The following is a 26,657-nucleotide window of genomic DNA, read 5'->3' as shown; positions in this document are numbered from 1 at the left end:
TGCTCACTGTAGATCACTCTAACTCCAGCTTTAACTGTTTAAGTTTCCAAAAAGTTAAGGAAGTTAGTCTGATCCAACCTTCACAACAGAGTCCTAAGACGCTGACTAGACTCTTCTCCTCTGTCGCCCCCCGGTGGTGGAATGAACTTCCAAACTCCATTGGATCTGCAGAGTCCCTCTGCACCTTTAAGAAAAAGCTAAAGACCCAGCTCTTTCATGAATACCTACTAACTTAATGATGATGGTCTCCATATTATTGATGATGATGATGGTAATGATGATGGTTTTTGTTTGATAACGACGACTTATAAGATGGTTTCTATACTGATTAGAGCTCTCAAGAACTGCCCTCAATGTTGTGCTTTGCCTCTGGTCACTTCCTGTCAGCACCTGTGTGTCCAATCAGACTCAAAGCTGATCGTTTGCTCTTACTCACATTGTTCCCTTTTTTCTAGATCCTTGCTTGTGTTGTTCTTACTCTCTGATGTACGTCGCTTTGGATAAAAGAGTCTGCTAAGTGAATTGTAGTACATTAAATAAGTAAAAGACTTATGTCCAAATAGGCCAACACTAAATGTTGTGACATTTGTATGGCTTTACAGACATAATTTGAGTCTGAGTTCATTTCAGGCCACCGGGGGGAGACAAACACAGTATTGTGTTCTGTAGCAGTGAAAAACAGTGTATAGAAAGGAGCAGTTTGCTCAGAGTTATGCAAGATGGAGCTATTTGCCACGCCGCAGGCTAACCACAGAGACTTGGCAATAACACGCTCCTCCTCCACATGCCAGTGTACAGTGTTGCTGTTACTGAATTAGAGCAGACAGGACGGTCGGTTTTTACTGAATACTTCAGTTGTGACTGTCAAACATACGTGGTGTACTAAAAGTGAAACTGGTTGCTGAGGAAACTTTGTGGACATTTCCAATCTGATCTCCCTCGAGCAGAGTGTGAGCATCAGAATGAAACATGACTCACATCAACACTTAAACTGAATTTGAACCCCAAAGCAAACAGAAGAGGACATTTTCTGGATTCTTTCTTCCCTTTACTTTGTAAGAAACAACACATTCTCTCTTTTGATACCAAAACATTCTGCTGAGCAACATCAGAGTTTAAAAAAAAACCTGACTGGACAAAGAGAGAAAAAAATGAAAGTTATACAACTCCAAGCTTTGTTTCACTTTGTTTCACTAAATTCAAAACGTGTGAAACTAAAAACGTCCACATCCGGGTCTGTCAGTGTTGAGAGGAGAGGAGGAGAGTTACATACTGTTAAATTCCCCCATGAGGTGCAAATAGAGTTTATAAAGATTATCACTTTCTCAAAAGCACTTTGTAATGCAACAGCCAAGATGACAAATCACATGCTTTGGCATTCATGTAGCATACCAAGAATCATGGAGCAGTGAGATGGGGAACACCAGGGGACTTGGGAGTATGATTTAATTCCCTTTCTGGCAGTGTATTCAGACGTTTTGTATTGAGTATGATGTCTGCATGTGATAATTGAAAAACCTTACTCCAAAATCTGGTGTATTTTGGGTCATCAGAGTGGTTTACCAAGCTCGACTATGATTGGTCCACACAGAGATGATAGACTCTCAATAATGTACACAGAAACCACCAAAGTGATGAAGTCTTTAGTCTTGTCCTCTTTTGTTAAAAGCCATTCGACGATTATAATAATTAATAAAGGAGCCTTTCAAAACACTCAAGGTCACCTTACAAATCAGAGATGAAAAATGAAAACAAAGTAACAATAAAGCGATAAAATTAGCATTTAAAAGACACATTTACAGTGTTTAAAGGCTTTATATGTGATTTTTTCTGATCCAGCAGATGTCGCCCTTGAGCACCAGCATGAAACCAAAACAACTCGCGCTGCATTGTTGTGTTAGCATGCTAATGCTAGCGATCTTTATTATGCTCGTATCTTCACACTGCATGTAAATTTACCTGAAATGAGCGTGATCTAGAAACACAGTTAAGCAGTGAGTACAGTATGTTATTCTTCTTTTCTCTAGTCCCTCAATTAAACAACTTTTATACGTGAGGGGAGGAGTCAGCCGGCCGTCCGGGCGATGTAAACAAAGTGAAGATAGGACTCTGAAAACTCTGAAAACATCACAGACAGTGGGACTCGGGTGTTACACCCATTGTAGACAGTCATGACTCACAGAGTTATTTTCAGAGGATATACTTGATTTATATTATATTTAAGTGTGAAACATCACATATAAAGACTTTAAAGTCATTTTGAAGATGACTCTTGAGACAGGACGGATGATGATCAGACTAAACATGCCAGTTTAAAAAGATGTGTTTTGAGACAAGATTTAATAATGGAGAGAGTCAGTGTTACTGATGTCCGGTGGGAGGGAGTTCCAGACACTTTGTGGATGGACTTTAGGGGGAAAAGGGAGTTGCAGTGTGAGAATACTGTTGGGTGTGAGTGACGGGCAGAGGTGATTAATAACAATGTGGGTGGAAATACGCAGACCCGAGTGACATTATTGATGTGAGCTGGCAACGAGAGTGTGCAGGTGTTTAATGTGAGCGTCTTCTTACCGAGCAGGTGATGACACACACATTCTTTGGATTCTGTTTCAGCCAGTTGTGCATGTTCTTACACACAGCGAACAAGTTGTGAAGGCTGGGAGCCTGGCGAGAAGGCCAATTACACTCTGACACCTGGAGAAGAGTTGGCACAAGAAATGAGAGGAGGAGGAGGAAGAGTGAGGAAACAGGGAGGGACATAGAAAGTAGAAGAGGAGAGGCAGAGAGAGAAGGGTGGGGAAAGGTGAAGAAAGAGTAAAAAAAAAAAAAAAAAAAAAGAGAGAGAGAGGAGAGGAGAGGTGGGGGTTAGTAACAGAGCTGCACCAGCAGAGCATGAAAACACATCAGATTCCATAATGAGTCATCTGCATCTGAGATACAGAAACTTCCACAAGCAGACAGGGGGCCATCTTGGCCATGTTAACTCACATTTCATGAATGTTTCTGCCGGAGGGTGGCAGACTTTAAATCTGAACAGATCCCCAAATGTTCATTCTCTTAGATCCAAATATTATCTTTTGGGGTTAGCAGGAGGTTACTGCTGTGGTGGATTATGTAAAAAAATACACTACATGTTGAATCATGGCTGTGTGGCATCAAGTGAGATTATTGAAATGTGTGAAATACACACTGATGTTGCTATGTAACCCAAACGGCCTGAAGAGAGACCCCCCCCCCCCCCCACACACCCCACAATCCATGACTGTATCTTTAGTGTAGACTTAAATAGAAACAGTAATACAACATTACAAAAATACAGTCATGAGTGTGTCTAAATAAAACCTCCTTCATGATATTCAAATAAAAAATACTTTAATAAATACAAATTGCTTTTAATTCTGATTCCAATAAGAAACAACACCTCACTCCTCTGCCACTTCTCCCTCACTGATTTACTTCTTGGTGGTGTACACCCAGAGAGTCTTACAAAAAATCTCTCTATGTAGCTGAAGCAAGCAACCTGCTTAGCATATAATGACACGTAAGCTAGTGATTGATGACACACTCAACACATATGACAAAGAGTAAGGTCTTTGTCCTGCTCTTTTGTTAAGTGTCTGGAGATAATAATAAAGTTCATTTTATATAGTGCTTTTCGCAGACAAAGGTCACAAAGTACTTTACATCAACAAAAAACAACAACAGCATACAAACAATGACAGAATAAAAAATAAAAAATGAGTACGTCATGGACGACATTCTAAAATCCTGCTGTAACCAGGAACAATAATTGGTACAATAAAACGTAGATGAGTAGGTACACTGGGTGGACCTGATTACCCATAGGCCTGTCTAAACATTAACGTTTTTAATTGTTTTTAAAAGACAAAAAGAGAAACAGAGTCAGAAAGACGTAGCGAGATGGGTCGAGAATTCCAGAGGATTGGTGCTATGAACTGCTATAGGGTGTTTGACCTTAGTGAACGGGTGGATAACATTTGTTATGAATTGGCGCTATATACATTAAGATTGATTTCAATGACTCAGAAGAATAATGTGGCTGTAAACATCACAAAACATGACACATAGCTCTTAAATTCATATTACTGTACATTAAGAATAGTTAGCACAACTAAAACATTGTCAAAACATAAATAATAAAGTTATAACTACTACATTTGTTTGCATGCTACAGTGGCCCTGGAGGTCAAAACACAGCAACATTTTAATAACACTACAAAAAAAAAAAAAATGTTGTTTCCTGAACTATCATCTTTTTTAAATACTGTTTTTGCTGTTGGATAATTACAGATTCAGCAGACAAACAGCAAAGCCTCCATTCAATAGGAGTTGTGTTTCTGGAAACTTGATGAATTCAAACATAATTATCATTTTTCCTTTTTGCTTTGTTATTCATCTCCAGAGGAAAAACAGCTTTGTCTGAAGCTGCCAAGAATGCTATTATGCGCCCTTGATAGTTGCTAAACGCTGTTTGTTTTGCTTAGCCTGCAGCTTTATGAAAGGAGCTGAAGAAAAGAAGCAACTTGTTGATACTTGAACTGACACTGACTGGAGTGGTGAAAGTAACTGAAAGCCAAAGTTTAAACCGTCGTTGAAACCAAAATAATGAGAAGGATGCTTAACTCTGTAGAGGCTCAAATGATAGTGTCATGTGATAATGCACAGTGTGTTTGTCACTCAAAGCTTGGCAAGAAATGATAGGACTCTGAATATCCAATCAGAGGCTTCACTCTGCTTAAAAAAAGGTTCTTTGACCACTAACAACTAGGTCCAAACTGTCACACTCACCCTGTTGGAGAATTTGGCGCCGCGGTAGTTTCTCTGTGATAGATTGAAGACAGTGTAGTGGTCGGCATGGCGACTGTCAAGGAAGGAGCGGATGTCCTCCACGTGGTTCTGGTATCCGATCTGAACGGACTCTGCAGGGTAGGTCATCACTGAGAGAAAAACATGTTCATGATATATTAGTGTTCTGGTATAAAATTAATTATAACTTTACATGATGGCCCGTCAGGCCACATTGAAGCACAGCTAACAGCGGCTGCACGCAAAGCATTGTGGGATAGATGCGCTCTGGAGACAGATGACCATTTCACTGTGTTCTGTAAAGGTCAAACTGCTGCTCCACACTGATGAGCATGAATGAATAAGAGAGAAGACAAAGGAGAAGCGTATTGTTCTCAGGTCTCTCTGCATGTTTTTGGAATGTTTGTACAATCATAGGAGACGTAAAGAAACCCGAGTTCTCTGATATAAGACAGGAGTAACAAACTTCAACCTTCTAATCTGTCCTTTTGAGTTTCCTGCATTCTGACCCTTCTTAATGAGCTTTAGGCCAATCAACATGTAGGCGATTATTTTTGAAAACGAAGGTATTTCTGTGCATTTTGACCTTTTGTACACATGCAAACAGCGTTTTAGGTCAGGACTAGGCCTTATATTTAGAACATTGTGATAATAGATGACTAATTCCCACCATGCATTTATGTTTTAGAATATGAACACTTGATTCATTTTTTTTAGACCGTCTATCTTATCTGAGCAAACTAAACAAAAAAAAATCGTAGAGAAGCTAAGTTCACTTTTTTAATGATAAATTATTGCTGATGATGACCTCAGCATTTTTTTTTTACATTAATTGTTTTTTATATAGTCATGGGTAGTTTTTGATGTTCAATGATCACTGAGCTCTCAAAAAAATAAAATGTTTGCCCGACACATAAAAACCAGATGTGTTTACCTATGATCCGTGATGTGATGTAGGAAATGTCCAGCTCCCCTTTGGTGTACCTGTAACAAACACAAAAACAAATGAAGACTATTTCAGATGTTCTGAATGCAGTTTTGTTGGTGCAGCCAAGAAAAATAAAAGATAATTACAAGCAAAAGCTTTAAGGACTATTGGCATTATCACAAGTGTAAAAAAAAAAAGCATATTCCATTAACAACACAATACATGTTTTAAATTAGCACAGTATTAATGAAATAAACACAGTCCACAAGTCTCTGTAACAGTTATATAAGGGATGTTCGGAGCACAAGACCCTGCTCAGAGATGCAACAGTGCCTTAAGAATAAGTATGCCACATCTAAAGAACGATCTAAAGTACAAGTTAGACACTAAATATCATTAGGAGACCGAAAAGAGAGGTTCAATATACAAAACTTTCCTCCGAAAGTATCATATGAGGTGTGATGGCAGATCATGACCTCATAGATAAAGTTTTTGGTTACATCAAAGTAAAATGATGTAAATTAAGTGTAAGAAGCTCAGAGTTTTGGGGATGAGCAGAAATCAGAGAGAGAGAGAGAGAGAGAGTAGGAAAAGACTTGCATGAAAGGAGCCACAGGTCAGGTTCAAACTCAGGCTGCACAATCTAACCACTATGCTACCTGTGCACCAGTTGATTGTTCTCTCACAATTGTGACATTTGTCAATGCCCTGTTCTTCAAAAACATAATTAAACAGAGGAGATCAATGCATGCCAACCCAACATCCAAAAGGTTGACTGTGCTCTCTGCCGCCGGCGCTCAGTGCAGCAGGCTGCATGTCATGCATATACAAGTAATTAGACTCAACAGGCTTCAGAGCAGAAGCCTCCATGTGCCTGAATGTGTCTTTTTCAGGCTCACCACACTAGGCTGAACCGCTCGAGATCAAAGGAGCACCATATGTGAATCCTGCAAGTTGAGCATCATTGCCATCATTGCTGAATTTAGCAATTCCACACAGAGCTTCTTTTAAAAACTCTGAAAGCAGCTGCAGTGCAGACTCATACAAGGACTTCACTACTGTAGCAACCAGAGAAGGGATAGAAAACAGTGAATATGAAACGCTATGACACAGATGTGAAGTGTTATGATTTGCTTTTATCAAACTTTAAAAAATGTTCTTCTTAAAATACACAATATAATGTCACGATTACAAAAATATCAGTTACCTAAATATCTTTAAGAAAAGGCAATATATGCGATTTTTTGATCCAGCACAGCTTTATTATGCTCGTATCTTCACACTGCATGTAAATTTACCTGAAATGAGCGTGATCTAGAAACACAGTTAAGCAGTGAGTACAGTATGTTATTCTTCTTTTCTCTAGTCCCTCAATTAAACAACTTTTATACACGAGGGGAGGAGTCAGCCGGCCGTCCAGGCGATGTAAACAAACTGAAGATAGGACTCTGAAAACTCTGAAAACATCACAGACAGTGGGACTCGGGTGTTACACCCATTGTAGACAGTCATGACTCACAGAGTTATTTTCAGAGGATATACTTGATTTATATTATATTTAAGTGTGAAGAATCACATATAAAGACTTTAAGAAAAATCAAGAGTTACCTTAAAACTTGTATAACAAGCTAAAAAATGGACTTCACAAAGAGTATCCATCTGGAATTGAAAATATAAAATGTAAAGTCTTAAAATAAGAGTTTGTTTTAAGAGTTAAATACATTACATATTATTATTTTTTTTACTTCAGACCGCATGACTACCTCCTGCCCTGGGATTATCAAACAAAACACATTAGTAGGCTAATGTGCTTCAGATTGAGTTGAGTTGTTGCCTACTGTGAAAATCCCCCAAGCAGGGCTGATCTGAGCCAGTCATCTCTGTGTGGTCATGGAGGAGTGCCATATGGCCCTGATGCAATCCCAGACCTGCTTATGTAATGTAGTGAGACTCAACTAGTCTGCTTTGGAGTTAGAGGAAGATCTGAACGTGTCTTGGGATTTTCTAAAGTCTTTCACTTGACTGCATGTTGGATATGTTGCATGTGTGGCAACTCTAAAACAATCATCATTTTCATGTATCATAGTAGTGAAATAACTGCTTATTTTACAGACCAACAATCCATCAGTGAGAAGGCTGGAGGAGGCTACTGTTGTGTCTCTACAGTAAGCCCTCCATAATTAAGGAATTGGGCCACAGTTCGTGTTTCTATTTTCATCCAATTCTGTGTGTTTACCTCAGAATGAATTTCCTGACTGAAGCATTCACAGAGTGACATTAAAGGGGAGTATCTGGACTGCATACTCATATTTAAGCCACTATAAAGTTTAAAAAAAATAAAGAAATAAATAACCTTAATGTGAGTCTGCTTGAGGATATTTTATTTTTTTTGCAAAAAGAAGTGTGTCAGTAACTGAACGTCTGCCTTTAATTATACGTGTTAATTAAATCCAGGCCTAAACTGGAGTGACACGATGAATGCGGTGTGTAAATCCATGGTTTATCCGCTTCTTCTCCAGAAATAGCTACCTGGCTATAAGAGGAGAGAAAGCAGGTCAGGTGTCGGGTTTAAATGGTCACGGCCAATAGCCATGGAGTTTACAAACGAGCATTCTCCCAGACCTCTTGAGAATAAAAACTGCAGCCAATTAAAATGCAGTGCAAGACGTGCGGAGAATAAAATGAGGGAAGGGGCATGAAGCAAAAACTAAGATGTGCCTTGAAGCAGGTTTTTAAGGGTAGGCCTTCCTTATACTCACCACTATCTTTAATTAAATCCCCAAGTGCCCATGATTGAGAACTAGGATATATGTCTTTAAATAGACACCACTGTTTGAATTGTCTGAGGCTAATGTATTGCTAATACATTTAAATATTAGTTCACAGTTAAATAAGTCAGGAGCAGCTGTTTTAATCAAGGCTGTAGAGTAAATTAAAGCATACCTTACATGACATTCATCTTCGGTTTATTCTATGAATTCCCATAATAGAGCAGTGTCATTACTATCTTAATCAAAGCATCATTTTACCACAAGCTAAACAAGCTAGCCACAATATTAGTTGTCTAAGGCTAACGTGTTGCTAATACATGTGTGAACTGTGTTTGACCAGCTGTTAAAGGCTTCATATGCGATTTTTTTTGATCCAGCAGATGTCGCCCTTGAGCACCAGCATGAAACCAAAACAACTCGCGCTGCATTTTTGTGTTAGCATGCTAATGCTAGCGATCTTTATTATGCTCGTATCTTCACTCTGCATGTAAATTTACCTGAAATGAGCGTGATCTAGAAACACAGTTAAGCAGTGAGTACAGTATGTTATTCTTCTTTTCTCTAGTCCCTCAATTAAACAACTTTTATACTTGAGGGGAGGAGTCAGCCGGCTGTCCGGGCGATGTAAACAAACTGAAGATAGGACTCTGAAAAATCTGAAAACATCACAGACAGTGGGACTCGGGTGTTACACCCATTGTAGACAGTCATGACTCACAGAGTTATTTTCAGAGGATATACTTGATTTATATTATATTTAAGAGTGAAAAATCAAATTTAAGCCTTTGAGGTGAGCAAATGGTCACCCTATACTTATGGGTACTCATATTTTGTAACTAGTTTGATAGGAAGCAAACTACTTCTCTTTCTTATGTCACAATGTTACAGCTGCTTCAAGTATAAAACCCAGTTCCAGCATTTGAAGAATTCATAGTGGGTGCAAAAGGATGACAACAAACACACACACATGCAGCTACCCACAAGCACCACACTGCCTGTTGTTGTTTCCTACTTGAAATTCACACTAGGAGCCTGAAAGCCACTTTAGGCCACATTATCAGAGGAGAGGTGCTCTAACTAAGTCTCCAGTAGCCAAGTCACACACACACACTCAAACAAACACGTTATAAGTGGGTTAGATCCCCAATGGACATTCGATTTGGCGTTCTACATTCCCCCCCATGCTTCTCTCCTAAATTCTCCATTTACTGACTTTTTAGAACAGCCATTTAACGGCGGACCACATCTGCTCCGTAAGCAGCAAGTTAAAGAAGAGAGAGTCGACCACTATAAGGGTTATAAAACAAAAAGGCATGGCCAAATATTGCTTGCACTCTGCTCCACAGAGGCCTGATGAAAAGACTTTCTCTCATACAAAAAAATGCTGCCAAAACGTCCCACTACACCATATATTTTCTTCACATTCATTTTGTCCACACTCACCATATTTAGGCCTACGAGGAAGCCATTTTCCTATGATGTCATGCTCAAGACTCAGAAGCTAAAATGCTATTATAGTTTTCTACTTGTGTTTTTACAGCTAGCATCATGTAAATAAACCTAGCATATACGGTACTTTTTATCATGTTAGTGAAACTGAAAAAAAAAAAAACGATTGCAAAATTCTGGAGGTATCGGAGGTATTTCAACGTTAAACAACATATTTGCCAAATACAGATTATTAAAAAAGGCTAATGCCAAGATTCAACATCTTTGTAGCCAACAATACGTAAGCTAGGACTTTCTTTCTTAGTACGTTACTTTATGCTAATGTTAGCTGTTGTCCGATTTAAAGGCATAATATGCGATTTTTTGATCCAGCAGATGTCGCCCTTGAGCACCAGCATGAAACCAAAACAACTTGCGGTGCATTGTTGTGTTAGCATGCTAATGCTAGCGATCTTTATTATGCTCGTATCTTCACACTGCATGTAAATTTACCTGAAATGAGCGTGATCTAGAAACACAGTTAATCAGTGAGTACAGTATGTTATTCTTCTTTTCTCTAGTCCCTCAATTAAACAACTTTTATACACGAGGGGAGGAGTCAGCCGGCCGTCCGGGCGATGTAAACAAACTGAAGATAGGACTCTGAAAACTCTGAAAACATCACAGACAGTGGGACTCGGGTGTTACACCCATTGTAGACAGTCATGACTCACAGAGTTATTTTCAGAGGATATACTTGATTTATATTATATTTAAGTGTGGAAAATCACATATAAAGACTTTAAGCTAATGAGTGATCAAAAACCTTAAAACTTTTACTGCAAATTGTCCTTTCAGTTGTTGATGAAAAGAGAAGCAGTAAAAATATAGAGTTGTCAGATAGAGCCCACCCTAATTTTCTTATGACTTAAAACAAACAGTATAACATTTTTTTAAAAAGAATTTAAGCTTCCAAATGTCAGAGAAAATGGCTGCTGGGTGAATATGGTCAATACTACGATCCTGTTTGATTTAATTAATAAGGGTTATTATGTTAATGTAACGATTGTCATACTGTATGTCAGCTACTGGAAAAGACAGAAAAAATTATTAACAAGGACAAGAGAGATGTTACGTTAAAAGTGAGAGAGGAAGGATAAAAACTTTAAATGTGAAAGAGCCTGAATAGAAAGCAGAATGTTTGTCTGGTGGGTGGGGGTGGGGCGGGGTGCAGACTGGGTGCAAGGACACAGTGCCTTTCACAAACCGTGATCAGCCATCCAGACTACATAGACGTACCGTTTCCCACAGACAGAGGAACACACAGTTGAGCGTGGTTGCCAGATTTGTTTCCCCTGCAAAAATTCCCCTTCAGCCAGGTAAACAAACAAGCAGGCTGCTTTAAATAATTCAGCAACAGTGTTTCGCCTTGATTATATATTACACAGAAGTGGAGAGAAAAAACAGTTAGGGTGAATAAGGGGCCTATAACTGTGCCAGTAGGGTTTTTTTCTTTTTATCCAACTCGCTCAGGGGGATTTCTTCTGAAGTGTTAAAGAAGCCAATAAACTGAAATGAAACTGTTGAAGAAGTCACACATACTGTCGGCTTTTTCAACAACTGGCAGAAATGAAGAACATGTTCAAGCTGCATGAAAGTCAAATATATTTCTGCCAATAGTGTGAGAATACTGTGAGACTGAGCCAAAACATTAAAGTTGCAAGATTTAAAACTAAACCATTGACCTTAAAGGCTTTCTATGTGATTTTTCACACTTAAATATAATAGATATCAAGTATATCCTCTGAAAATAACTCTGTGAGTCATGACTGTCTACAATGGGTGTAACACCCGAGTCCCACTGTCTGTGATGTTTTCAGAGTCCTATCTTCACTTTGTTTACATCGTCAGGACGGCCGGCTGACTCCTCCCCTCGCGTATAAAAGTTGTTTAATTGAGGGACTAGAGAAAAGAAGAATAACATACTGTACTCACTGCTTAACTGTGTTTCTAGATCACGCTCATTTCAGGTAAATTTACATGCAGTGTGAAGATACGGGCATAATAAAGATCGCTAGCATTAGCATGCTAACACAACAATGCACCGCGAGTTGTTTTGGTTTCATGCTGGTGCTCAAGGGCGACATCTGCTGGATCAAAAAAATCACATATAAAGCCTTTAAATATACTTTAAAGCTCCTTAAAGCTGAGGGGAACTGAGGTGGAGTTGGCTAATCCTTTGTGGGGTCACTAGTATTAGTGATCCCTTTGACGAGTTATTTTACTTACACACTTCCTTGAATTACCCTTTTTTGCAGCAGGAGAGAGAGAGAGATGCCTTCCTCTTAGAAATATCACTACATCCTGCAGTTTGTCTCAAATCTCTCACTATTGTTTGCCAACTGTTTGATTCGTTTCCAAGTTAAACTCTGACGGAGCAACGCAGCCAAAGGTTGATGGGCACGACTGAGAAAACCATAATACACTGTCATTATAAACCTGCCATTATGCCTTTAACTGCACTCTAGATCTACTAAACTACGTAGCCAGCCAATGATATAAAGCTCAGCTCATGAGATGTGTTTACTTATTTATAAGTGCAATAAACTACAGAGTCCAACCCTTAACCTTTAAATTGCTTGTCTTGTCACAGTCCTTGCTTCTGCGGTTTTAAAATAAATATTCAATGTTACACACACACAGCAGCAGGATTGTCAATGTTGACACACACCAAAGAAACCTGTCCGAGCACTCTGAAAGTGTGCTTTACTGAACTCTGGTACGTTTTTTATACCTCTGCACATCTAGCTTCCCATAGAGGCTTTCGATTGGTAGCCTCCACCAAATTATCCCGTCCACCTGCTCACAGGTACATCTACAGCCTACACACACACACACACACACACACACACCGCCACACAACAGGGCCCTAATGAAATGAATCCTTCTGTATCAGCAGTGCACTGGCCATTTGGCACAATGAACCGCCATGAATAATTCAGACAGGAGAAGAGAAATAGACGGCAATGAGAGGAGAGGAGAGGAGGGAAGGTGGAGCAGAGATGAGAGGCCGAAGAACACAAAAGGGGACAACAGGACAAGAGTGCAAGTCTGCTAAGATGTGAGCAGCAGAGGAGGGGAATAAACAGAATCAAACTTGCTGAGTCAATAGTGAGAGAGAGAGCGAGTGTATGTGTGTGTGTGTCTCTGACAATACAGAGGCCCCTTTGTTCTGCCCCGTGCAGATGCCTGTGCACAAACACACTGGGGCGAGCGAGCCGTGCCAGACTCCGCTACCCTCCCTCTCTCCTCCTTCCATCTTTACTGCTCTGTTTCCCTTCAAAAAGCTGATGGAGACTCACTTTACACCGGATCGGCAGCTGAAACAACATTCAGTCAATCAAAGTAATTACCACCAGCGTTATATCGATGAGATTCACATTTGCAAGATCCAACTATTTCAATACACAAGTTGGTTTTATGTTCTTCATAATAACACTAATTATTAAAATAACCTCTTGTTAGGGACTTGTTGGGGAGCGACTGGGAGGTCAGAACTTGGTCCAATAAAAGTGTTTTATGTTATGCTCTCATCTGCTCCCAATTCTCTAATACTGCATTTAGATTTGTGTTTTAAAAAATCCTACAGGTAGTTGTGATTTAATATTTATGTCCTGGTTAATGCTGTTTGAACATCGATTCCGCAAAGTTATCAGTATTACAGCATTTCAGATGTAATGATAATGCAATAAAAATGTAGCAGAAGTACCCCTAGTACTAGCCTGAAAGAAAAATAAATAATAAGAGCATCGGTTACGCGGTGAGTCAACAAATTATGACACTGTCAGAGATAGGCTTAACTCTCGTGACAGGATGCAATCAAATACCGTATTTCTAATTGACAACCAAAAGATTTCATAACATTTCCCCTCAAATTTGTCGACCTCACAGCGCTAAACTGATTTATTACTCATTCATATCTGCACTTCTGAACTCTCCAGCCTATAGAGAACAAACCATATGACGTATTTTTGTAGGCCAACCCGGGAGTAGCATCGCCATGGGGTCTAATGAGAATTCTCCTATGGGATGTTTTCATTGGATTTTGGATCATTGCAGAAAATAAGCTCTGTGGCAATACGCAATTTGTTCAGCAGGATAATCTTCACAGATGAACACCATTTTTATGATGTTTGAAGCGTTAATGCGGCCGACAGAAGTAAAAAGCTAACGTTATGCTACAAGCTAACTACACCACGATCGGATGATTGTGACGTCACTAGCGTTACGCTTCAGACGATCTCCGATAAACTAATCCACGTAGCTTAATAAATAGTTTACTAACATAATATTCACCTTAACCTAAAGATTAAACCTACAGGAGACATCTCCGACTAGCGAGAGAGTTCCTGTCCTCTGTGTCCGGCGTGATGACGTTTAATGTCCCCGACGACCACTGTAGTCACATTTAGCCACTTGTTAGCAACCGCCTTTTTAAAGACGAGTAAAAACTTCAAACTTCACAAGTGGGGGTATTACCTAACGTAGTTTATGTGGTCTAACAAAACACCAACATCTCTTCAGCTTGTGTTAACCACAGACTGTTTTAGCTTCTTTAACTTATAGTTTCCCCTTTTCAGATCCTTCAGCAGCAGTTTGCATCATACAAGTCTCCAAATCTCTGTGCACTAAACTAGAAGTAATAACATGTCCAAGTCTGTAAAGTAAAATTTGAGTCAATACTAAAGCTGCAGTTCACTAGGTGCAATGCAGAAGCACATGAATTCACACTGTGTACATGATACGGATGCAACTTACGTGGAGACCTGAGACATGACCTTTGTGGAGGTGTCTTTCAGCGTGTCTTTCAAGTTGTCCTTGAAGTTGCTGAAGAACTTCCCCGCTCCTCCCTTCACCATGTCCAACAGTCCTCCTCCATAATTAGCGTCCATATCTGGAGACAGAGGACATTTAGACAGTCAGTATCCAGAGTGAAACAACAGAGAAGTGAGTTTTCACATAAAAGAAAAGATGCTATCCTACGTTTAGAATGGATAAAATGGTGAAAAATGATGTTCTATGCAGATGATGTGTTTAACTATGTTTACTATCTGAACTGAATAGATGAGATCCTTTGATTTCCTATAACTGGACTTTAGAGTTTTTCATTTGACTTAAGAGTTGAAGAGATGAGTCACTGCACAACATACAAAGTAAACACATGTGTAGGTGTGAAGGCAGAACGGACAAGCACGCATGGGACCTGACACACACCGACTAGAGCTCTGTTTTGCTGGGTATGTGTGTGTGTGGGTGTATGTGTGTGTAGCACACTGTTAAGAGAAAGCCAGTGTTGAATTGAACTCAAGTGTCACAGCTTAGTCAGCAACCCTCTGCTGGTCTGAGATTTTCTCTTCCTCCCCCCTCTCTCTCTCTCTCTCTCTCGCTCTCGCTATCCCTCTCTTCCTATCTCATATCAATTCAAATGGGCTTCATTGGCATCAAAGTATCTCTAACAACGTTGCCAAAGCATAAAAATACAATTTGTCCAAATAATGGACAGTACACAATCTCTCTCTCTCTGTCAGATTATCTCGCTTTCACTCCTGCTCTCTCTCTCTCTCTATCTCTTCCTCTACACTTTATATATCCACAAAGAGCAACCACAGTAGATCACTCGAGATGCAACTTGGCAGTGCTGAGAAATGTACATTAAACACACTGCAGAAGTAGAAAAACAAACTCAACAGGGATTTTTCAGCATGATAGAGTCAGAACGAGTCAAACCCCATAAGCATCTGGAGTGGACTCATTAAAAAGTTCTTTAACTCTTTGAATCTTTGAAAATAACTCCAGAGCTTTGAGTTGGGCTTACGCAGCTGGGATTTGTGCTTTTTTGTTTCCACATAAAATCAACTTAGAAGTCTACAGTCTGTGTGCATTTGACAGAAGGATAGTGCAGTCTTTGTGTTGCCTTAGCATGGAAAGCTAACGCTATCGTTACATTCCCAACAGTACCTGTGTTTACCTTCTTTCATTCAGTATGGTGTATATATATAATCAAAGATCTGCAGCGTTTTATAACTCGATATACAGTGAAACTGATACAACATCTGGTGGTATTAACATTCTGTTATCCCCTTCATGGTGCAGCGATCAATGGTTTCAAGGAAAAACACAAGCAGCCCATACTGACTATAATATATCTGAAGCGTACCTTACAGCTTCACTACAGACGCTATGAGTCAGAACACCCTTATATAAAGCTGTCAGTCACTAATGGAAGAAACTGGCAACACCATGTAAACTGTGAGCTTCTCAAAATCCAGAAGAAGGCAGAATCTTGCCGGTACATTTGATTAAAGTTAGTAAAAAGGTGAACTGGAAAACACTGTGCCATCCTACTTTGCCTTGCTAATACAGACGTGACGCAAATGGTTCATTATAATGAGATTAGATTGTGTTGAGCTGAAGTTTCTGTGACATTATTGCCACTCAATACATCACCTAAGAGGAATATTTGACTTTGGCTGTATGCAAGTGAGACGCTGTGACCACAACCAGAGAAGCTGTTCTTCATAAATGCATCGAAAACACTCCACAAAGCATCAGAATCAGAAATTCTTTATCAATCTCCAGAGGGAAAAGCTGTCATATTTTTTCTCTGTGTCGAAGAAATTAACATTTTGAAAGTTGCCAGTTTTGTCATAGTTTAGAAAACATTTGTGCTGCAATGGAAGCACACATTGTTGATTTTTACCAGCAGACTTTCACACTCAAACAAAGACATTACAAACATTGTCTGAGTGAGTTTCTCTAGAGAGAATCTGGAGGGTGAGAAAAATGTTCCTGATTAATAAATAAACAGTAAATTCACTGTTTTTTTCTCTATCACAAACATCACTCTTTGTCTACTTCTGATTGCTCCATTCCTCTCCTTTTCCAAACTGGTTCTCTTCTTTTTCCTGTGAAGTTACTCGAGACAATTCTTCACTGATGTCTATATTTAGATTCTCTTGACTGCACAGACCTGACAGAGATGTTTTTTACTGAATAAAAAAGCTCATGCTTGTTGAACTCAAACAGCATATGATCCTTTAGAAATTCACAAAACTCATAACGTTAAATCAGATTTGACCAGAGTCAGAGAAATGTTTGAATTTAATGGGCACGCACACACAGTTATTAGATTGTACCAATGGTGGCATCGGGGGAAAAAAAGTGAATGAAATAACTGTCTAGTTGGACTCAACCTTGTGAAAGTCATATCAATCAAAAGGTATTAACAGAAACAACTCATGACTCTTTGTAAAGCCTCTTTTAACCGGTACCTTTTATGTTAAGACTTTTACACTTTAAACGTTGCAATCTTCAGCTGACAGCCGGTCCGGTTCAGTTTTATTTTGGTAAGGTACACATGTATTGGCGTTTCCACTGCCAAAAGTTGGGAAGGGTACCAAAAATAAGGGATCCGTACCGTCCTACTTTTTTGGTACCTTTCTGTTGGCGTGCCAAGGGTACCGATCCGACCCTAAAAGATCCCTTGTTTACTGTGTCCCTGTTCTTCTTGAACGTTTAACTTAATTAATAGCTTCTATGATGTCACACTATTACATAGCTGACACGCCTATCTCCATCTGGCTTACACTCCGCTTATCAAATAAGAGTACGGTTGGCTGTGGATACGCAAGTTCAGGGTTTAATGTACCGAACTGTACTGAACCAAACTGGACTGGACCAAACTGGACTGGACTGAACCAAACCGGACTGCTTGGTGGAAACGGGGCCCGTACCGTTCTACTTTCTTGGTACCCTTCTGTTGGGGTGCTTAGCATACAGAGCCAACCCTAGAGGGTGGAGCTAGACACACTGGAGTCTCATGATTGGTCAAAAGAATCGTCACTTCCTGTTCGACAGCGGTAATAAAGGACAAACACAAAATGCACCATGTTTAAATATCCTGTGGATTTTGAGAGTCATTTGAAGGCTTTTTGAAGGTTTTTGCGACTATTGTTAGCGCGTAGCAACGTCCCGTATACGACCTTGGAGATGCAGACCTTCCTAGGAACAATTGATCTCGGTTTACTTTGTCACATTCTTCTTTGATGAATTTATTGGCGGCCTACACGATGTCGCGCCGCTGTGATTTAGTGATGTGTAAAGGTACGGTTGGCTGTGGAAATCAGGGTTTACCGTACCAAACTGTACTGAACGAAACCGGACCACTTGGTGGAAACGGGGGCTTATTTAATCTTTATTCCTCTGTACAGCAGAGAGTCCACAATGAGATGAAGCATATACTGAGCTCCTCAATAACACGCCTGTATGTACATAAGGTATCCCTCTTAACTCTACTGTTCAGTGAATTCACTTCTAAATCCTGTAATTGTTTGATTGTATCCTGGTCCAGTGCAATGTAATCACAGCTTCTACATTTCAGGACTCTGCTCTTTCGTTTTCTGCCAAAGGGGTCGTAATGAAAGGTCAAAATCAATCTGATGTGGAGCTACAGTCAGCAGGTTGTTAGCTTCGCTTACCAAAGACGGAAAAAGACATCATGTCTCCGTTAAACAGCAACATCATATACTCTCCAGCACCTCTAAAGAAAACATCTTCAATTAACACATGATGTCTCTTTCTCCTGAAATCTGAATGCAAGATTTCTTAGTGCTGTTTTTTTCCAATTTAAATGCTAAACTAAAAGCTCACCTGCTTTTCTAGCTCTACTTTTTACCTTCAGACATTGGAGTGGTTCCAATCTTAGAACCTAAATCTCTGCAAGAAGGAGCTGAACTACTCATTTTACATGTTGTCATACTAAGCATGACTATACTGAGCGGTGCAAACTGCTGTTTCACCAGGCTCTATTTTTAAACCATCTTACTATGCAAATTTCCCAGCCGGTGAGCGTGACACAGCGCATTATAGGAAAACCTGGATCTTGCTCTGCCTTGAAATGCGAGAGCTAAATAAGTTCAGCCTGGATCTGCCAATCATGTTGACACTTTAAAGGGGCAGCTGCAGTGATGGGAGGAAAAACAAGGTAGACAAGGAAGACAGAGGGAGAGAAAAAAGAAAAGGAGAGACAGTTCTAGTTATTTCTACAGGGACGAGTTTGGTCCTGGTCTCCTTCCTCCTGCAGCTCCAAACCTTTCTCTCTCAATATTCTGCGTCGTTTGATATCACAGAAGGAAGTGAACACACAACATAGAACTCTTTCTCAAAGCTACGGCACAGTTAAAGGACGGTTTTTATCCTGGGCCTGCAAAACACTCATCTGATAAATGATATAGATTCTCCTGATGAGACAATGAGTGTGCAATTAATATCTACTGAAGTGCTAAAGCAAAGGAGTATTGAACTGGCAGGCGGTTGCTGCAAACAGACTGCTTAAAGCGTGACACATTATAAGAAGATGAGAACAAATGAAGGTGCCAGATTACAGTTAAGTAGTCAATTCAATTTAAATTCTTACATGCCTGGATTTGGGCTCTCCATTAAGAACCAGGTTTCCACTGCAAGAACTTTCCCCAGTGACTAGGAACCTTTAGAGGAACTTCATTTATTTCCGTTAAGACAACGGTCCAAATCAAGTTCTAGGGACATAATTCACCCACCTAAATAGCCCCCTATCTGGGATTTGGAGGCTTGGGTTTACAGAGCTGAAGATGTGTGATTGTTGTAAAGCCAGTTTTTGTTTTGTTTTTTTTATCTGAGGCTGCAAACAAATGTGTTGTTTTTTGTTCAGTCAACTGATGTAGATTCATTAACTGACGACAAAGTCTGAAATTTCTTGGAGCACTGTCCTAGTATGAGCATTTATGATGTCTGGACTAGTCCCCTAAAAGTCCATGATGTCTTTATATCCCAGCACATTGTAGTGAACCTATAGATCCAGAACAAACCATAATCTGGTCTCCATTGTATTTCTGTGATGCACTGTGGCTTCACTGCATCATGTGCATAAAACCAACAAAACCAAGCACATACATGTGTTCACTCTCAAGGACTGAACAGGTCGTTTTTTTATCATAAAATGTGAAGGGACTGTGTCATTTATTTTGACAAGCAGATGGGGAATAAGAACGACAGAGACGGGCATTGATATGCAATGAGTGCACCCAGACTGACTTGAACCAGCAATGTTGTCGTTCATGGTCACGGTCTTAACCCGCAATAGGAAGCCAAGGTGCAGAGAGACTGCAGACAGAGCCTCCGCAGGGTCTGCATAACAAACTACAGCCATGACTTTAAGAGTCAGGCTGGCTTTTATTCTTATCTATAAAATGACAAACTAGGCCACTGAGAGGTGAGACAAGCTGTCCCTATTCACAGGAAGTTTCATATGTGTGCCTTCAAATCAAAACAAAGGATATTCATCACAAACATTTCACCTTAAAAGAATAGAAAATAGTGTATTTATTTAGCAATATGAGGATGAACTCTGAGTGTAACTTCCCTGTAAAAACTCAACAGCTATCTGTGCGATTCATCCTCAAACATTTTGCATATCCTACTTCTATTTGCATATAGGCTTAAAAGGACTTATTATTTTAGATATTCATGTTTCAATTTTCTTTTGAAACTTTCAAATAAATCAAGCGTCTTTACGTCTATTTGTAAATGTTATCTGTCAGATCATTTCATTGGGATTGGCAAATAGGAGATGTAAAACGTTCTGGTGTTTCACAAGAGACGAGAAACTTCCGGTCAAAAAGAAAAAAGAAAATCAATTTGAATATATGTTCATCTTCTCTATCCTATTTGCAACTCGTGACCCCTTTAGATTCATGTTGAAAGTCCAACATGGGTGCTTTTACCCAGAGGCTTGGGACCTTTTCTATGCAGGTTTAAACCCATGAGGAGATGAATTAGAAGTAAGAGGTAGCTAATTTCTAAATGTGGTCATATTGTCAAGCGATGGATATGAACTTTCTTGAATAGCTGGCCTCTCTACTGGATCATCTCTTAAAAATACAAAAATAATTTGTCTTGTTTATTTGCTGTCCATCTGGGTCTTCCATGTTGCATCATTTCCTTTTATGTCCCTTTGATGATGCTGTTTGAAATCAGTAATATCTACTGTGTGTGCGTGAAGGATTCACACCTTTGCTCCTCAGTTAGTGAGCTCCCTTGCTTCTCCTTTTCATCGTCATCTCTTCATATCTGTGTAAATCTGCCGGCTTGTTGGTTTGTGTGTGCCTCCCTTTTTTCTGAGGCCAGATGGACGTGGGAGTGCGCAGACTGCAGAGCCAGTTACAGTGACAAACCTTGCTATTAAAGACATCAGGGGAGGCTGAGAAAGCAGCCAGGTAATCCAGCAGCAAAGCCCAGCTGCTCACTAAAAAAGAGGGAGCGGGACATCAACCCAAACAAAAAAAAAAGAGAGAGAGAGAGAGCTCTTGGCTTTGCTAGAGACAGAGATCAATGGTTTGTTTGAATGTGTCTCTCTCCTTCTGGAGTGGCAACCTTTAACCCACAGTATCAGGCTTTGTGTGAATGGGGCAGACACAGACAGGGACGGGCACACACACACACACACACACACACACACACACACACACACACACACACACACACACACACACACACACACACATGAAAGAGACCATCCAAAAAGAACAGACCTGGCAGACCAGACAGACATCTGACACCGGAGCCCACCACCCCTTCCACTTCCACCCCAATCCCCCCTTTCCTCATTGAGCGCACTCCCACCTTCCTCATCTTTTGTTTCACATGAGTGTTACATCCCAGAAGGTGGGCTGACTTCACTGAGCACTGCAGTGAGGTGAACACAGGACACACTCCACACCAGATCTAAACCATCGGCTATCTATTAGTCTGATCTGGCCTCTTTTATCATCTCAATTTAGGCCCTTTGATTGTTAAGAAACAGGAATTAATTATTTCATTAAAAAAGCTTTAACTTGTAGATATAAAGATGTTATTTGAAACTCAACATTTGCCATGATGAATAAATAAATACTAAGAAAGCAGTTTACCTTTTTTTTTTACAATTATAGAAGTAATAGTACAGTAATGGTTGCAGTAGAAACATGATCTAATATGATTTATGAATCTCAGTTGACAGAACAGAAGTGATCGTTATGAGGATGAAGTGTCAAAATGAATGACTTAATATGACTGAATCCATCAGAGCATGTTGGGGATTTGTCATCAGATAAATGGTAAACAGATGGATCACAGCGTGCGACTTTATTTTTTTATTGTCTTATTAGCTTTATAATCGATCATTCAAGGCCATTTGACTAAACTTTTGGGGCGTCTGCTGTCTGAAACTGAATCAGGATTTATTTACCATTCCAACACATATTGTAATATATTATGCACAATAAAACATATACTATGTACTTATATATAAATGCATATATTTAAATATATAACCCTCATAATGTATGTCAAATGAATGTCTATAAATGTTTAGATACTGGTCTGATTAATTCAACAATGGGAAAACGTGCAGGACTTGTGAAGTGTAGTTTGTTGACAGTAAATTATATATTTGTGCATTTAATGTTAAATATTCTTTACTGTCACAAAATACATCGAGTGAACGTCAACATAGACTTTTTGATACTTCATACATAAAGAGTATCATGAGGTCTGAGGCTGAACAGACATGCCTTAACATGTCCACAGCATACAATATAAATATTAAGGTCACTGAAAAAGGTTGGAAAATTTGAAAATGTTTGTGCATATTATCTGAAATAGTGTACACTTTTACAAAACAGGCCAAATGTATATCTACTTCCTGTAGAAAGATTTCTGTCAATCTGACACTATTTCTAAGAAACTAAGACATAATGTAAACAAGCCCTTCCCACTATGACCATTAATAATAATAATAATAATAATAATAATAATAATAATAAATTAGATTTATATAGCGCTTTTCTAAATACTCAAAGACGCTTTGACAGGAAACAACAAAAAACAAAGCAAAAACTAAGAGAACAAGGTTGTTCTATGACCTGGTTGAGGTCGTGAAAAAAATTAGCCCTGGAAATTAGATTAAATACATTTTTCAATCTATTTTGACCCTTCGATACACAGTATTTGATGTGCTTATTTATACTAAAGGGCTTCTTAAAACATTGTTTTGAACAGTTTTTCAGTTAATTTATCTAGAAAGCTGTGACTTGTGAAAAACGTTCCAGAAGGCACAATGAAAATTGGCTTTTAAATTTTCAATATCTACATTATTACACACCTTGTGTATGTCCAAATCACGTCTACAAAGACTTTTTGATACTTTTCAAAGATAAAATATATCTTTAAGTCGATTTGTTAGCCTAAATGTAAATGACTTTACAGACAATTTAACCCGTTTACGACGATAATAATCCATGTAAACATGTAGGTGGGGTCTAATGTATAAACCAAGATGGGGATTCCAGGGGGGGGTGCAAAGCATCATATAGTTTCACTGTTGTTAACCATTGTTATTACTGCGTAAAGTCACCACATCTTACTCCACGTCAGCATGCAGACGCGTTGGGGGGGGGACTCTTACCTGAGCTGTCCATGGTGCTGCAGTCCTCCTCTCTCAGCGGGCCTGCCTTCGGTCCAAGAGTGGCCGCTATGGAGCCTGCGAGTGTGCCACTGCTGCCGCCGCCGCTGCTGCCGATGTTGAAGCTCTCTCCCCCGCTATCGACCAACTGCAAAGATTCATAGCCATCGTAACTGGTCTTTTTCTTGTAGGCCCCGAGCAAGCTCATAACCGAAGGACAACAAAATCGCAAAAAATAGACAAAAGAAGAAGACGTAGTAGATTACGCTGCGTAACCACCACCACCACCTCCACCACCACCACCACAGCCTCCTCCTCCTCCTCCTCCTCCGGTGCTGCTACTGCTTCTTCCACATGTCCGAAGAGGAGAGGACGACCCGTCTCCTCTTTTTTTTTTTTTTTTATTAGTACAAAGTAATATCCTGCCGGCCGGGTGGTCTTCTCCCTTTTCTCTCCCTCCCTCTCTTTCTCTCCTTGTTTCCTTTTGTCGCCTCCTCTTCCCTCAGCAGCTCGGAGACGCTTCTTTCTGCTAACGCTGCTGGTGCTGCTATCTGCTATGCTAACTGTCGCTGTAAGTCCCCGACTGAGTAAAAGGGAAATCCACCCCAACACACACAACCCTGTGATGTCAGTGCTGCATCTATTATTCACAAAGGCGTTTCTAAAACACAAGTTGGGGATTCGCTCAAAGCCAAATTATCCTTAAAATAGATCAATACAAGACGATTTCATTAAAAAAATATATATATAACAAAATAAGGACAGATAAAATAATATAATGATATCATGAAGCTGAATACATTTCACAGTTACACTCTTATCCCCAATCTGTTGATACCAAAATACAGTAAATACTAAAACATGGTAATAACATTTATTGGCAACAATATCTTCTTTCAAATTCTAAAATCTTAACATTATTGTTTTGTCTTTTTTATCCGACTACAATTTTAAATATTCTTCTCCTATGTATTCATTTTAATATATTATTGCTTTTATGTGTCTTATTTTATTTTTTCATTTTTATATATGTATTTTTTAATTCTTATTGGTGTGCATTAGTCTCTCAATGATTTTATAAACTACTTTTTCGTCAATAACTTTTCTGCACTCTTGTAAAGCACTTTGACCTGCAATTTAATTTGTCTGAAAGGTGCTTTATAAATAAAGTTTGATTGATTGATTGATTGATTTTTCATCAATATCTAAAAGGTAGCTTTTTTTGTTTGTTTTTTTTTTTTTTTTTTTGTTTTGTGTTGTTTTTTTTCTTTCTGTTCCTGATTTAATTTAATTTGTAATTTATTCTATTTATTCCCATGGTTACTGCTGTGAATGTCAGAGCACTATAGGGTGTTGAATGATCTTTATAATGGTGAAAAAATCAATAAAAATCAATTTAAAAAAAAAAAAAAAATTAAAGGTAGCCCTCTAGAATGATCTGAATAAACAGGTTTGTTTGGACTTTTTAATCTATCGCTTTATTGCTATAATAAATGGGAAATTATCATTTTGTATGACTTTTTATACTATTTTTAAAAGATAGTTCATTCTAACCTGTATACCAAAATTATAAAATTGTGTATTTGGATGTGAAGCCGAGCCTCGATTGCCGTCCAGTTTGCCCACATGCTCCTGTAAATAACAGGGCTCCTTATTTCTACGACTGTGTCACTGTTCCTGTTTTGAGTTGGTTTCCCCTTTAAATGTCGTTCAGGCTTTTAACTAATTATGATTTTTCCATCATGGGGTTTGACAAGAGGAAGGCGATTGTTCCACTTTTAAGCGTTTTTAGTCGTTTTAATGGAATATTTCCTATTTCAATTCAAACTTTGAAGAATTAGGTCAGCTATGATAAATACGTCCATATTCATTGGTTTGCAGATTATTAAGGAAACTGTTCAAAATATCTCAAAGTTCAAATTTTCTCTTAAAAATTCAAAACATGTACTCAGTTTATGTTACTGTAAGAGAGAAAATGTAAAACTCTTCAAATCTTTGGTCTATTTAAGAGTGTAAGGATTTTTAGAACATCTTTGTCACTTTTAAAGACAAAGTGATAAAGCATCTGCTCTATTTAAATGCAAGACAGATGCATCATATGTATATGTATGCAGATGGGTGGAGTCTGCTGTATATATTGTGCAGACAACAGGTGACAAGTGTGCTAAAAGATGCATTGTCATCAATAAAAAAAGTCTTTAGGGAGGGAGCATTTGCAGAAATAAAAAGACGCATGTGTTCATTCATAAAACTACTTTTTTTTTTTTTTACCTTATTCTATAAATAAGGAGCACATTATTGAGTCTTGGCTCATAACAGAGTGGATTTATTTCAGTCCTGTGATGAGAATGGACAAGGACCCGTGGCTTACTCCTCATTAAAAGGTTAAATTAAGAGTAGTCATATTCAGCACTGAGACAACATCAGCATGCTTTGTTGAGAGCCTCGCTCTGCATCACAGGGTATTTTCTCTGCTCCAACTCATCTAATAATATCGTTAGACATCAATAGGCTCTTTGTGACTCAATCAAAATCCAACTTTTTTTAAAATTTAGCTCCAAATTTGTGATTTTGGCTCCCGGGATCAATGAATGTGGGACAAAAAAAACACAGTGACCACTGATGGCATGCTTTCTTCCTTTGGCCTTGTCCCCTTGGCAACTGAAAGCCAGCATGGTTCTGAAAAGGAGGACATGAGCCTGGGAAACTCTTTTGGTCCAGCAGACGGGAGCCCAAAAAGCACAGCGGGAACGGAATGTCCAAAAGGGAGGAACGAACGAAACCCCCTCCGTCACCGGACGCAGAGTGCTGCCGCTCCATTGTGGAAAACTAAAGCTTCCTGTCCGTTTCCTAAAACGTGCCTACCCTGTATTTACCCCTTGATGACTGTTTGGGACAATGATGCAGGTGCAAGAAAAAGCATCACATGATGTCAACGTGTACAGTTTAGGATAGTTGAGTCCACTGACAGAAGTTTCACCAATAACTGTTAAAATCCACTTTTCAAGCAAATTCCCAAAATATTTAAGTTAAGCCCGATTTGTACTTGTCAGACTACGTTTGTAGTCATGCACCTCCTCAAAAAATGTAACTATGCATTGAAACGATGCCAACCTTAAAGGGACACTTCACCCGTTGAAACATGAATCAGTATTGACATTGGGTC

The 26,657-nt window shown here is 39.1% G+C and overlaps 1 protein-coding gene across 3 annotated transcripts in view; it reads right to left on the bottom strand.

Moving 5' to 3' along the window:
- dnajc6 (DnaJ (Hsp40) homolog, subfamily C, member 6) overlaps window positions 1-26,657 on the bottom strand; it is a 46,761-nt gene that overhangs the window by 15,909 nt on the left and 4,195 nt on the right. For 2 of the 3 annotated variants that reach the window (XM_061034562.1, XM_061034563.1), the window contains exons 1-5: window positions 23,495-23,785; window positions 14,773-14,908; window positions 5,762-5,811; window positions 4,810-4,958; window positions 2,572-2,694 (exon numbers count right to left, since the gene is read on the bottom strand). In XM_061034562.1, the coding sequence (XP_060890545.1) occupies window positions 2,572-2,694; window positions 4,810-4,958; window positions 5,762-5,811; window positions 14,773-14,908; window positions 23,495-23,699 (663 nt within the window). In that variant the 5' untranslated portion in view covers window positions 23,700-23,785. Of the gene's footprint in view, window positions 1-2,571; window positions 2,695-4,809; window positions 4,959-5,761; window positions 5,812-14,772; window positions 14,909-23,494; window positions 23,786-26,657 lie in introns of those variants that run through there. The other variant, XM_061034564.1, reaches the window with a different exon arrangement.

Source organism: Labrus mixtus, chromosome 3 (genome assembly GCF_963584025.1).
Source record: "Labrus mixtus chromosome 3, fLabMix1.1, whole genome shotgun sequence".
In the NCBI taxonomy this organism is placed as follows: domain Eukaryota; kingdom Metazoa; phylum Chordata; class Actinopteri; order Labriformes; family Labridae; genus Labrus; species Labrus mixtus.
The sequence above is the reverse complement of the archived record's forward strand: the minus strand, read 5'-3'. Positions and strand labels throughout refer to the sequence as shown.